General features: G+C 49.5%; 1 protein-coding gene across 3 annotated transcripts in view; it reads left to right on the forward strand.

Annotated features, from left to right (window-relative positions):
- The window catches only part of ADCY5 (adenylate cyclase 5), a 164,380-nt gene that overhangs the window by 126,071 nt on the left and 24,717 nt on the right, over window positions 1–13,592 (forward strand). For all 3 annotated transcript variants that reach the window (XM_045385522.2, XM_074033290.1, XM_074033291.1), the window contains exons 9-12: window positions 26–48; window positions 980–1,124; window positions 2,662–2,759; window positions 6,443–6,530. In XM_045385522.2, the coding sequence (XP_045241457.1) occupies window positions 26–48; window positions 980–1,124; window positions 2,662–2,759; window positions 6,443–6,530 (354 nt within the window). The remainder of the gene's footprint in view (window positions 1–25; window positions 49–979; window positions 1,125–2,661; window positions 2,760–6,442; window positions 6,531–13,592) is intronic.

The raw sequence follows: 13,592 nt of genomic DNA on the forward strand, positions 1-13,592 counted from the left end.
TCTTTCTCTCTCTATCCTCTTTTAGGGCTTTGAAGACCCCAAGGACAAGTGAGTAATATGCCCTTCCTTATTCCTGCTCCCAGGTCTAGGGGATATCTCCCAATCCACCTTATCATTTGGTTTCTCCACACTCCATGGAAAATGACCCCTCTTGCAGTCTTCGCTGAGAGTGAATGGAGCCCCCCCTAGCCGTCAGGTGGTCAGCAGCAGCCCCAGACAGGCTAGGGCAGCCCAGGAACCCAGGCCACCCAGCAGAAGGACAGGGCTCAGCACTGCCCATTTTATCTCCGTGACATGCACGTGCATGTGTGCACACACGTGGGCTCCCTCAGGAAAGTGCAGACCTTACACACTGGTCAGCAGCGCCTGGCATCCAGTGCCCCGAGGCAATGCCCACATCTCCCTCCTTCACTTCCGGTTCTCATGACTGTCAGAAATTCCACTCCAGGACTGGGCTTTACCCTGAGAAACAGGGTGTTGAAGGTCAGCACTCAAGTCTATATGAAACCTGCTTCTCAAGAGTGCCCTGAGCTGGGTGAAAGAAACCAGGTGGGCCACAGTCCCCGTGGCAGAAACCCGCAGAAACTCTCGCTGCCCTATCTAGGGCTTCTTTTCAGGAGGATAGCAGAGCTGGAGGGTAAAGAGCAAAGCCTGTTAGCTGTAGGGAAAGTCCAATTAAACCATCAATGGTAGCTCACATTGTTATGCTAATATAATATGTTAACAGAGTCAGAAAAGCCTATTGTCAACAACCCCCTTAAGCCGGAAGGGCTGAGACTTGGGCAGTTGTCTGTTCACCTGTGCAGTTGTTAAGAGCTTAGGCTTCTGGTCTCAGTCTCAGCTCCCGCTGCCCTGATTGGGCTGATGGTGGACAGCTGCCGGGCCTCTCTGAGAGTCTGGGGGGATGGTCGGAAGAGCCAGCCCTCTGCTGGTGCCCCTGTGGTCAGCCTGTCTCACGCCCGTGGCTTCTGCTCCCCAGGAATGCCCAGGAGAGTGCGAACCCTGAGGATGAAGTGGATGAGTTTCTGGGCCGCGCCATTGACGCCAGGAGCATTGACAGGCTTCGGTCTGAGCACGTCCGCAAGTTCCTCCTGACCTTCAGGGAGCCTGACTTAGAGAAGAAGGTACAGCACCCTGGGTGGGAAGGAGGCCCCTGTACTGAATCAGGACCAGGAGGAGGAGGGCAAGGAAACAGTACAGCTCCGTCCCGCCCCCAGCACCATGGAAGGGGTGGCCTCAGTTTCCCCAGCTCTGATGCTGCGCTGCCTAGGAAGATGTGAGTTCTAGGGAGGCTTCCCTGGTTGGAAGGGATACATCTTAACTTCTCTGTGCTTTAGTTTCATTATCTAGAAAATGGGGCAGTTAACATTCCCACTTCATAGGGTTATAGTGAGGATGAAATTAATTTCTTTTTTTTTTTTTGAAACGGAGTTTCACTCTGTTGGCCAGGCTGGAGTCCAGTGACTTGATCTTGGCTCACTGCAACCTCCTCCCGCTGGGTTCAAGTGATTCTTCTGCCTCAGCCTCCTGTGTAGCTGGGATTATAGGCACCCTCCACCACTCCCGGCTAATTTTTGTATTTTTAGTAGAGATGGGGTTTCACTGTGTTGGACAGGCTGATCTTGAACTCCTGACCTCAGGTGATCCACCCACCTCAGTCTGCCAAAATGCTAGGATTACAGGCGTGAGCCACCATGCCCAGCAGAGTTTCTATGTATGACACAGTATCTGTCGCATAGTAGGCGTTCGGTGCATATTCGTTGCTATTTGCATTATTGTTATTATCATTGTTGATGGATAGCCCAACTGCTTTGTCACACTGAGACCTCAAGGTGGTAAAGTTGGCAGGGATAGTCAAGATCTCTTTGTTGCATTTCCTCACATTGTGAATGAGAAAGCTAAAGCCCAGAGTGGTTGGGGCACCTGCTTTCGGCCACCCAGTGAAGCAGCGACAGAGCTGGAGCCAGACCCCAGTCCAGTCAGTTCTCTTTGCACTATGTGGCAGCGTCTCCCCAGGGTTCAGTTAAAGTGGACTTGGGGTATGCTCATCAGCATTCAACCAGACAAGCACACTGAATCAGCGAGGCGGAGCTGTGGAAAGGGACCAGCAGTGTATGGACCTGACTTGGGTGTTACTCTGGGTGACTGTGCCAGCCCAACCTCCATCAGTGTGGCTGATTGGTATCATGGGAGGAGCTGGGGTGAGGAGCCTCAGATGTGACTTTGGACAAGTCTTGTTGAGCTCTCTGAGGCCCGGCTTGCTCATCTCTGAAGAAGAAATGACAGCCGTTATATTCTGACTTCCCGGGCTGTTGTGGGGGTGCTGGATGAGGCCTGTAGACACCTGGCATGTTTCCTAGCGGGTAGATGGTGTGCAGTCATGTACAGCCGTGATCAGTATGGATTACTCTGAAGGTGACCCACCTGCAGAAGGTTTCAGATCCCTCTCAACTGCCCTCTCCAAAGGCACCACCGTCTGGTGATCTGGAATGGTTTCCTGGGGTCTAAGTCTGGCTCTGGTCCTCGGGTCTTCCCTGTTGTGGGAGTGGGCTGCACAGGTGACCAGCCCTGAGTGGCTGCCCTGGGTGTGTGGGATTGACAGGGCTGGAGTGGACTGGGCCAGGTGTCTTGGCCCTTCTCACCATGCCCGTCTCCTCTCAGTACTCCAAGCAGGTAGACGACCGATTTGGTGCCTATGTGGCGTGTGCCTCGCTCGTCTTCCTCTTCATCTGCTTTGTCCAGATCACCATCGTGCCCCAGTGAGTATCCCCAGCCCTCTTGGGCTCCTTCCTCTGGCTGCAGGGAATCCCAGGGTTGGGAGGGGGTGGTCATTTAGGAGAACAGAGCAGGGAGTCTGGCCTACACTTGCTCAGGCAGGGAGAGAAGTTTCTGAGTGTGCCCTCAGTGGGATAGGAAGCCAGGGCTCTGACCTCTCTGGGTAGGAAGATGATGTGCTCATTCCAGGATGGGCGACTTCTCACCGGTCGCTGCTTAGCTATACGAGAGATGCTTTTTTTAGGGGGAGGGAGACAGAGTCTCACTCTGTTGCCCAGGTTGGAGTGCAGAGGCACCATCTTGGCTCACTGCAACTTCCGCCTCCCGAGTTCAAGCAATTTTCCTGCCTCAGCCTCCTGAGTAGCTGGGAATACAGGCACCCACCACCATGCCTGGCTAATTTTTTGTATTTTAGTAGAGACAGGGTTTCACCATGTTGCCCGGGCTGGTCTCGAACTCCCAAGCTCAGGCAATCCACCCGCCTTGTCCTCCCAAAGTGCTAGGATTATAGGTGTGAGCCACCGTGCCTGGTCAAGAGACGCCTTTTTATCACTTAATTGTCTCGTCCCATTAACCCACCCTACCACTGACAGTTGAGTCACCCAAAGTATTCCCTGGGCCGCTTTCTGTGTAACCTTTAGTTCTTGGAAAAAAAAAATACATATATATTCAAAAGATGCAGGTTTTCTACTACTGTGGATATTTCTAAGAATGGATTTCAAGTTCTGAAAGTATTTCACAAAGAGGTGTTTCTGAAGTTTTCTGAGGACTGGCTGTGTCACTGAGAAAGCCTGTGGCTTCTATGGGGGGTACTTTGAAGTATGCAGGGCTTTTGGAAATGAGGTGTTTGTTAAATTGTCATTCACATTAGAGTCTCGCTTGGAAAGAGAAACATAATTGCCTTATGTATGTACACCTATACACATACACCTATACATATATATACACACATACATATAAGTGTATGCATAAATACATATTTTTACTTTTTATTATGTAATTCCTCAAATGCACAGAAAAGTAAAGTAATTAATCTAATCAGTACCCATCCCCTAGATAGAATAACTGTTAATATTTTGCAGTGTTTGTTTCATCTATTTTATTCTGATTGTTTTAAAGTAAACTTAGACACAAAGACATTTACCCATAAAAACCTCAATGTACACCTAATTTAAGGACATTTTCCTCCTTAACCCCAATACTTTATATACCAAAAAATTAACATAAATTCCCTACTATCACCTACTACCCAGTCCATATTCAAATTTCCCAAACTGTCCCCCAAAACATCTTCTACTTTTAGTTTTATTTATAGCCAGGATCTACTCAAAATCCACTGGTTGAATTTGGTTATATCTTCTAAGCCTTGCTTCATCTAAAGAGTCCCCAAAGCCAGTACCTTCTGTTTTTCATGTTGAAACAATGGTCTTTGAGAAGTTACAAAAGTAGCCGAGCGGGATTCTGTGCGTCCTGCATCCAGTTTCCCCGAATGTTGACAACTTCTGTAACTGTAGTATAATGATCAAAACCAGGAAATCAACACTAAAATGATACTATTAACTCATCTACTGACCTTATTCTAATTCGTCGTTTCCCCCTCACTATCCAGCTTGTGTTCCCGGAGCCTTTTCAGGATCCCGCGTCACATGTAGTTAATTCGTGTCCTCCATCCCCTCCCATCTGTGATAGTTCCTCAGCCTTTGCTTGTCTCTCATGACCTTGGCACTTTTGAGGAGTACCGGCCAATTAATTTGTAGTTTCCATTTGAGTGCGTCTGATGTTTTTTCATGATTAGATTTTGGCAAGGCTCCCACTGAAGTGATGATGTGTCCTTCTCCGTGTACCATAGCAGGAGGTACATGATGTCGACGTGTATTTTATTTTTAACAACATTATTAAAAGAATGAAAAGATCTCCCTTACATTTGTATCTGCCGTGACTCTGTTGGATGCCACAGGTGAAAACCAGGCACTGGCAGCCAGCTCCACTCTGGTTGACACCGGCACTGAGGCTGTGCAGAGCTGGGCTCCTTGTTGGCATAAAACCCCATCTTTCTGTACTGATGTGGACCCACAAGTATCAAGAAACAATCTGGAGGCCGGGCACAGTGGCTCACATCTGTAATCCCAGCATTTTGGGAGGCCAAGGGAGGTGGATCACTTGAGGCCAGGAGTTCAAGACCAGCCAGGCCAACACAGTGGAAATGCAAAAAATCAGCCAGGCGTGGTGAGGCAAAAATCAGCCAGGCGTGGTGGTGCACACCTGTAATCCCAGCTACTCGGTAGGCTGAGGTGGGAGAATCACTTGAACCTGGGAGGCAGAGGTTGCAGTGAGCCGAGATCACATCACTGCACTCCAGCCTGGGCAACAAAGCGAGACTCTGTCTCAAAAAAAAAAAAGGCAATCTGGTTTATAACCCCGTTGTAACTGACAGTCCCTGTAGCTTGGGTGCATAGTCCTGCCTCTTTGCTGCTTTTCCTTCTCTGCAGCGTCTTGAGGGCTGGGTCGTCTCAGTTACCTGCCCTGCCTGCAACGGCTTCATTCCCTCCAAGTGGCTTAGACATTGGCAGAGGTCATTCTCTAGCCACCTCCTCTCTAGGAAAGCCTTAAAAGCCACTCTAAAGGTCTTTCTTTTCCTCTGAAGAGAATTCGTTTGTCTTGTTCCGTTTGTTGAAGGCAGCTAAGTGCTGGCTTCCGTGGAGGCCTGGAACAAAGATGCTGTTTGAATCCTCCCTAGAGGTGTTCACCTGCCTCTCATGCCCCCCACTGGCTTTTAACCCCGTAACAACACCTGGCATCTTCAGGCCACTCTTCCTCCCTTGAACAGCCACCTGGTGGTATGGCGGGGTATGTTGTCTCCAGGCCAGCCCTTGCCCCAGGAGGGCCAATGGGAAGTTCCGGATGGAAAGTCACTTACAGCTCTTTTGTCTGAGGGTGGCCACCCGCGGTGGCTCTGAAGGTCACCTGTGATCTGCATCTGAAAGGAGGGGCAGAGGGAAATCCTTGCATTTTTCTTGTTGAACTGGCTAGGAATAGAGGAGCAAAAACTGTGGGACCTGGCAGTCCCACAGACTTGTTTTGGGACCTGGCAGTGGAAAGGGGGTGGGGCTTAGAGATTCTGCCCTTCTAAAGAGACAGTCACCCCTGTTTCTCAAAGAGTGACTGGCTGTGCTGCTGACAAAGGCATTTCTAGAAACGAAGGCCACTGATCCAATCAGCTTTCAGCCTTTACAGTTGTTTATGGAGCCGTGAGTGACGACTTGGAGGGAATCACCAGGTGGTTCTTCCAAGCTAAATGAAGCACATCAGTGAATAGCTGAGAACTAGGCAAAATACCTATCAGGTGTCACCTGGTTCTCTATTCAGCTTCCTGTGGGCTGCTGTCCCCACCGGAAGGGGAGGGAACCATACCCTTATGGGGAGGGCTCCAGAATCCACCTGCAAGGCTGTGTAAGCCCTGCTCAGGCAGTCAGTGCAAAAGGCTGGGCAGTGGATTAGGGGAGATGGAGCAACTTCAGGTTCCCTCTCCGGATTTCAGAGCCCAGGCCCTCTGAAGCTGTGAGGATGGGCACGGGGGACCTGTGGCCTGCTTGTCAGGCAGGCCCCCCAGAAGCTGCAGCCCTGCCACCTGAGCCTGGCTTCTCCCTCCCCTCCTCTCTCCCTCCAGCTCTGTATTCATGCTCAGCTTCTACCTGACCTGTTCCCTGCTGCTGACCTTGGTGGTGTTTGTGTCTGTGATCTACTCCTGCGTAAAGGTGAGTGTAGCTGACAGCTGGGTTGCAGCCACCTTCTTCCCGCTTGTCTCAGCCCTGGTAGGGGCCCTACGCAGGGGCCTGAAATGTGAAGGGGCCCGAAATGTGAAGGGGCCCAAGTGTTGTGCTTGGCAGGGGTGGGAGAGTGCCTGCTGCCAGCCACACCTCTCCATTGGCATTGGCAGCAAGCTCACCTGGAGGTGGGCAAATGGTCCGTGGGAACCTGTTCTTCACTGGCTGCTTTAACTTGCCCTTGGCAAATCTCTGCAACCAGAAGATGCTGTGGCTGCTGCGCCTGTTCATGTTATGCACAAGGAAGGAAGGGCGCCTAGCACCAAGCCTGGCACAGAGCAGTGGCCGGTGAATATTTGCTGAGAGAATGGGCGTGGGGGAGGTCTCTCTCGACACACACTTTGGTGCTCCCATGTGCTCTGGAATTTTCCCTGGAGGGGACCTCAGAGATTATAGGTCTTGAGCCACCCAGCACATAGGTGAGGAGTGTGGCCCCAGAGTGATTCGGTGTTTCCAAGCGGGCCACACAGCCGGCTGGTGTTGGCGGCAGAAATGTGGCTCTTGTTCTGAGTTTTTCTCCCATATCTCTTAGGCGTGCTGTGTCCCCTGTCCAGGCTGTGTCCCTCAATGTGACCTGGCTCCGGGTCATTCTGGTCTGTGGTAGAAACCACTTATGTTCCTGTTTGCCGTGCCCATCAGGCCTTTCCCTCAGTTTCTTCACCAGTGGTTTCAGAATTCCCTGACGCACCAGGCTGGCCCCCAGGAAGCACTCATCCCTGGGGCAGATCTGCCTCTCCCACATCTGCTGAGCCTCTCCGACTCCTCCCTGACACTCACTGGGAGCCAAGCCTCTGGGGTGGGCAGTGGGGCACTCAGGTGCAGCCTTGCCATAACTCCCTCTTCTGCAGTGAGCACCGTGTCTTCCTTCTGGAGGAACTGGACCTTCATCCCCTCCAAAGTCCCCTTTCTCTCTCCACCCTCCAGAGAGGGCCGTTATTAGTCTGTTAACTGTATAGTCACATCGTGGTCAAGGTCTTGTTGGACTGATTGTCAGAACTGGAAGGGACCTTAGGAATCACCTTCTGTGGTTCACCTCCCCTGCCAGGTGCAGAGGTGGACAGCCAGAGAGGGCAGGGTCAGCCAGAGCCATCGGGCACGTCTGAGAAGCACACCACGCTGAGCCGCGTGCTCCGTCAGTTGCTGGTATTGTAGCATCTGATAGGCTGCATCGTAGGGCTTAACATTAGCTGGTTCCCTGCCTCTCCACTGACCCTCCCTCCTCAAGGCCACATCCTCCCTCCTGCCCCATGTTCAGCCACTCCTGCCTTTTGGTCTTGCGGTTGTCAAGGCCCCCCTAGCCTGCTTTATCCAGAGTGGACAGTTCCACTTCTTCATCCCGTGGCTATGAAAGGACACGGTATTTTCTCAATAGCCACAAAGTGGAAACAACCCAGGCATCCATTAACAGATGAATAAACAAAATGCGCCGTGTACTGCAGTGGAATGCTATTCCACCACGAAGAGGAATGCAGCGCCGTTTCATGCTACCACATAGAATGACCTTGAAAACATGACAATGAGTGAAAGAAGCCAGACACAAAAGGTCACACGTGTCATCTGATTCCATTTATATGAAATGCCTAGAACAGGCAAATTCATAGACACAGAAAGCAGACTAGAGATTCCCAGTGGCTGGCAGACATCATTGCTTAATGGGGTCAGAGCTTCTGTTTGGGGTGATGAGAGGGTTTTGGAAATTGATAGCAATATTGGTTGCACAACATGAGTGTGGTTAATGCCACTGAATGGTACACTTACCAATGGTTAAAATGTCAGATTCTATGTTGTATAAATATTGCCACAATGAAAAGTCACAACCACCCACAAAAAAAGTACACCATAGTTAAAAGTTATTTTGCTGAACCCCAAAGAGAACATTTCTTTTGAAGTAAGGAACCTGAGGCAAAGTCATTCTTTGTTTGTTTCAGGCACTTAATTAGCCCATTCAAATCAGAATCAAAGCTGTGCATAGTCTACCATTTTTTAAGCTTGAACCTAAATTTCCTTCCTTTTCTGTTAGGGACTTAGGTGAACCTGAGCTCTACTGATTTCATTCCGTTTGAGTTTCCTGATTTGCAGTCAGTTGTGGAGGAGGGGAAGGATGGGCCCATTTTCCTGCCTGCAGCCACCTTCACTGGCCATTCTTGGTCTCATGAGGTTTTTCCCCACAGTTCAAGATGAGTTATGAAAATCATCCCTGCCTTCTTTTGTTGAATTTGCCTATTTTGTTATCAATGCCAAATTCACTGAGCATGTTCTCAGTTCTTTTGTCTAGCCCAGTGATTTTTGCTGCCTCTGTTCTGTGGAGGCCTCAGTTTCCTTGGGGTGGGGGAGGGGGCTGGTAGATGGAATACTCACCCTCCATCCCCGGGCCACACAAACACCGTCCCCCCAGTCCCATACCATCCAGCTAGGTAGCCTGCTTTTTCCATCTTACAGATAGAAGGCTTCATTAAAGAACTTGAGTGGCTTATGAAGCCTGGAACCTGCCTCTCTGGGCTGGTGGTCGACCCATTAAATAGACTCCAGCACCCACCCTCAGCTCCTATCCCTGCCGCCTCCTTCTCTCGTGGCCTGATTAGCCATTTTCTCAGGGTTTATCCACTTTCTGGAACGCAGAGCCCAATTTGAAAAGTCGTTTGTAATATGAACTTCTTTCCATTGAATTCTTCTTCTTCTTCCCTCTTTCGTGTTGTGGGTTAAACAGCTTGCAGGTGAAGACATGAAAGGAGATTCTACCTGGCTCTACCTCCTGCCATGTGCGTGGCGGGGAACAGTACCCCTTCTTCCCTGATGCAGATGTCAGCCTGTCACTGAGCACCGTGGCACAAGTGGGTTGACCGCATGAAGTTCATTTTCTCACCTTTGCAGGTGCTGACATGAAGCTGACTAGCCTGCAGTGTTTAGGGTTCTTCTGTTTTCTTTTTGAAAAACATTTGTGGTTTTACCAGAACTCAGAAACTTTTTCTCATTTTCTCAGTCTCTCAGAAGTCACAGGGAGTGGCTTTGCAAAGAGATGCGACAGTTCCTAAATTACCCCCAAGCCAGGTAGTGTCAGTCTCTTTCTCTATTTCATTTACTTTTTCATTTTCCCAGAACAACGTGGACTAACTTCCTTAAACTGTCCATATTTTAACCTGTTCAAAGACAGAAATATGAGAAAGTGTCGGCTGAGTGAATTGTCTTCTCTGGCTGTTGGGGAGCAGTTTTCCCTGGTCCTTTCTGGGTTGGGTTTTGCCTTCTTACTAAGTGCTTTGGTGGCCTTTTTATCTTGGGCCTGTTCAGTCTTTTCCAGACACAGCTCAGTGCAGCTCACACACTCCCCTGGATTTCTCAGTGGGGCTAACTTGGTGCCTTGGTCTTCATCGTGTCCTCAAGTCCTGGTTTCACTCCTGAGCCTCAGCTGCCTTGCAGAGCCCCCGCTGCCCCTCAGATGCCTTGCCTTGGGGACCGTCCCCCCGAGTGCTTCCTTCTGGAGATGCTGTCTTAGAGGGCAAGTCTGCACATCTGCACAAACCCCCCCTCCTTCCCTTGGCATCTGTGCTGACCTGGGCCCCAGAACTGCTTTTCCTAGAGAAAACCATGTTAAAGCCCTGCTCACCATCACACGTTGTCCACAACTCAGAGGATCTCAGGTTGGAAGGGGCCCATGCAGTGAGAGAGCCCAGCCACCCACCTGAGGCTGGATTTCCCAGTGATAACCCTGCAAGGGGTGCGCCAGCCTCTGCTTTGCTTGATCACCTCCAGGGATAGGGAGTTTGCTCATGGCTCCTAAGTGCAGCCCCTTCCCTCTTTAGCCAGCTCCAAATACTTAGGTACAGATAGGCCCTGTGGGGGAACTCAGCTGTGTAGCTGTGTGTGTGTGTCTGTGTGTGTGTGTGTGTGTGTGTGTGTGTGTGTGTGTGTGAGAATCTCTCTTATCCCCCAGCCTGATGGCTTGCTCTTGGTCTACCTCGTACTGATCCCCTGGACCTGATCATATGAGCACCTGGGATCTGTGACCAGAGCCTCCTGTGGGCCCTGTCTGCTCTGCAGTCACCGACAGAGCCTCTTCTCCTCTCCCTGCAGCCTGTGTGTAGCTAAGCCCACCTTGCTGGTTCTCCTTTCTACCACTCCAACTCAAGTCCTGGTCCACAATTTCTAAAATAGGGTCTAACTGTGCAACCAGTACCCCTCCCCTCCTAGGTGCCTTCTATCCTGCGAGGATTTTAGGATTCCCATGTTCACCTTTCTGCCTGCATGCTCAGGGGGCACATTCCTCTCACCATTCACATCTCAGCACACACATCATTCATTTAGGAGATGGAGAGGTCTTCGTTCCAGGAGGCATATCGTAGGTTCCCCCTGTGTTTTTCAAGACAGGACAGCCCAGGATCCACATCCAAGCTATGCTACTTTAAGCTGTGTTTCCTGAGCCTCAAAGGTGGTTTTTATTGAATCTACTTTGCAGATGAGGAAACGGAAGCCCAGAGAGGTTAGACAGCTTTTTCTAGATCCTATAGTTAGGAAGTGGTTATTGCTAGGATTTAAAACCAGGTGGCTTTTAATTCAGAGCCCATGAGCCTCCCCTCCAGGACACTGCCTCTGCTAATATGTCCAGTTGACTCCTGAAAGGCCAAGTGATGAGAGCACTGGGTAGACCCCTTCTACTTGCCAGGTTTGACCTCTGTGGTTTTCTTACCTTTTTTTTCTTTTTCTGAAGTAGGAGCTACTGCTTCTTTTATTAGCTCCTTGTCAAAGAGGCTGTATTCTTAAACTTTTTTGCCATCCAATTTCATCCCCTCCTTTTATCTTTGCAATACCCTAGCCCCGCATCACAGACAGGGGCCCAGGGAGGTCTTCAACGTGCCTGGAGACATTCAAAGAGGCCAGGATCAAACTGTTCCTTACCCCAATCATGGTTTATTAACTATGTTCCCACTCCTGTTTTTCATGTTGAATTGATTTGAATTAATCAGATTGGGAATGTACTGGTTCTTAACTTCTTTTTTGAACATCAGTTCTTTTTCTGGGCTCTGATTGTGAGCAGGCATTAAGTGATTGGCTGGTACAGACAGTTATCCTGCTGGAAAATCCTCTCCACAATCTGACTGCAGTTGTGGTGTAGCCCTGGAAAGAGACTCTGCCCCGGCAAAGAGTTTTGTTGTTGTTGTTGTTGTTGTTGTTGTTGTTGTTTTGAGACGGAGTCTTGCTCTGTCGCCCAGGTTGGAGTGCAGTGGCATGATCTTGGTTCACTGCCAGCTCCACCTCCCGGGTTCATGCCATTCTTCTGCCTCAGCCTCCCAAGTAGCTGGGACTACAGGTGCCTGCCACAATGCCTGGCTAATTTTTTGTATTTTTAGTAGAGACAGGGTTTCACCATGTTAGCCAGGATGGTCTCGATCTCCCGACCTTGTGATCCACCCGCCTCAGCCTCCCAAAGTGCTGGGATTACAGGCATGAGCCACTGCACCCAGCCAAGAGTTTTAAGATCCACACTGAGGTAAAATCTGGATTTAGGGTTGACATAGAGATGAACTCTCTAATTATAGGAAATGAGACACTCTATAAACTGATATCAAGACAGGATGTCAAATCTTCTGGAGACTTCAAAAAAGCAGCAATTCCTGAGTTCCTACTGAGGTTTTAAAGTCAAGAGAAAGTCTTTTTAAAGAGTGTAGAGGGTGACCCGGCGCGGTGGCTCACGCCTGTAATCCCAGCACTTTAGGAGTCCAAGGTGGGCGGATCACGAGGTCAGGAGACTGTGACCATCCTGGTTTCACCTGGCTAACATGGTGAAACCCTGTCTCTACTAAAAATACAAAAACAAAATTAGCCAGGCGTGGTGGCAGGCGCCTGTGGTCCCAGCCACCCTGGAGGCTGAGGCGGGAGAATGGCGTGAACCCGGGAGGCGGAGCTTGCAGTGAGCAGAGATTGTGCCACTGCACTCCAGCCTGGGCAACAGAGGGAGACTCTGTCTCAAAAAAAAAAAAAAAAAAGAGTGTGGAGGGAAGTTGACTTGTAGCAAGCAAACCAGTGCACAGGCAGTCATTCATTAGCTGGTAGAGCCATATCTAACGTTGATTTTTTTTTTAAGCCTGCAGTTCTTCTCCTGGCCTCTGGATGGTCCTGGTGGGGCTCCTGGTCCCATATTCACCAGGAAGCTAATGTGCATACCCTATTCCCCGACCACCTTTTGTTAAGAAAGTTTTAGCATGCATTAGTAACCTTTGCCTCTATCAGTCATTACATTGGTGGTTGCAAAATGATGAAGGAAGCCTCTCAATCAGTGGATGGGGTGATCAGAACTCAGCAGTTTAAACAACGTAGGGCAAATAGGAGTTGGGGTGGGGGTGGGGAAAGGGGATGGAGATAGAATGACAAAGTTTTCAGCAGCCAGCGATTTGAAACCATCTGTCATACCATTTCAGAGTAAGATCCCTCATGCTAGTGCCAAAACACTTTACCCAGCTGTGAAACCAAAAATTCCTTTACATGGGAAATAAGGACTTTCATTCTTATTGGCAATATAGCTCTTTAAAATGCAAATATTAACTCACTTTTCTGTTGCGTTTAACAGCTTACAGAGCACTTTCAAATGCATCACTTTGCTAAGTCTTGATAGCCACTCTGGGAGAGAGCTACTCCCAATTTCCCAGTAAGGAGACTGAAGCTCAGAGTGTAGGATCACACAACCAGTAAGAGGCTGAGCAAGATTTTTTAAAATAAGAGCTTCATTGAGACATAATTTGCATACCATAAAATTCACCTTTATACAGGTGAATGAACTTTTAATACACTAGTTTTTAGTATATTCACAAAGTTATTCAACTATTGATGCTAATTCCAGAACGTTGTTGTCATCCCCAGAAGAAACCCCCCGATCCATTAGCAGTCACTCCTCCCTCCGTGATCACCACAGGCCTCGGCAACCACTCATCTACTTTGTTTCTATGATTCGCATGTTCTGGACATCTCACATGAAGGGAATCTCACATGGCCCTGTGAGACTGG

Source organism: Macaca fascicularis, chromosome 2 (genome assembly GCF_037993035.2).
Source record: "Macaca fascicularis isolate 582-1 chromosome 2, T2T-MFA8v1.1".
NCBI classification, from domain to species: domain Eukaryota; kingdom Metazoa; phylum Chordata; class Mammalia; order Primates; family Cercopithecidae; genus Macaca; species Macaca fascicularis.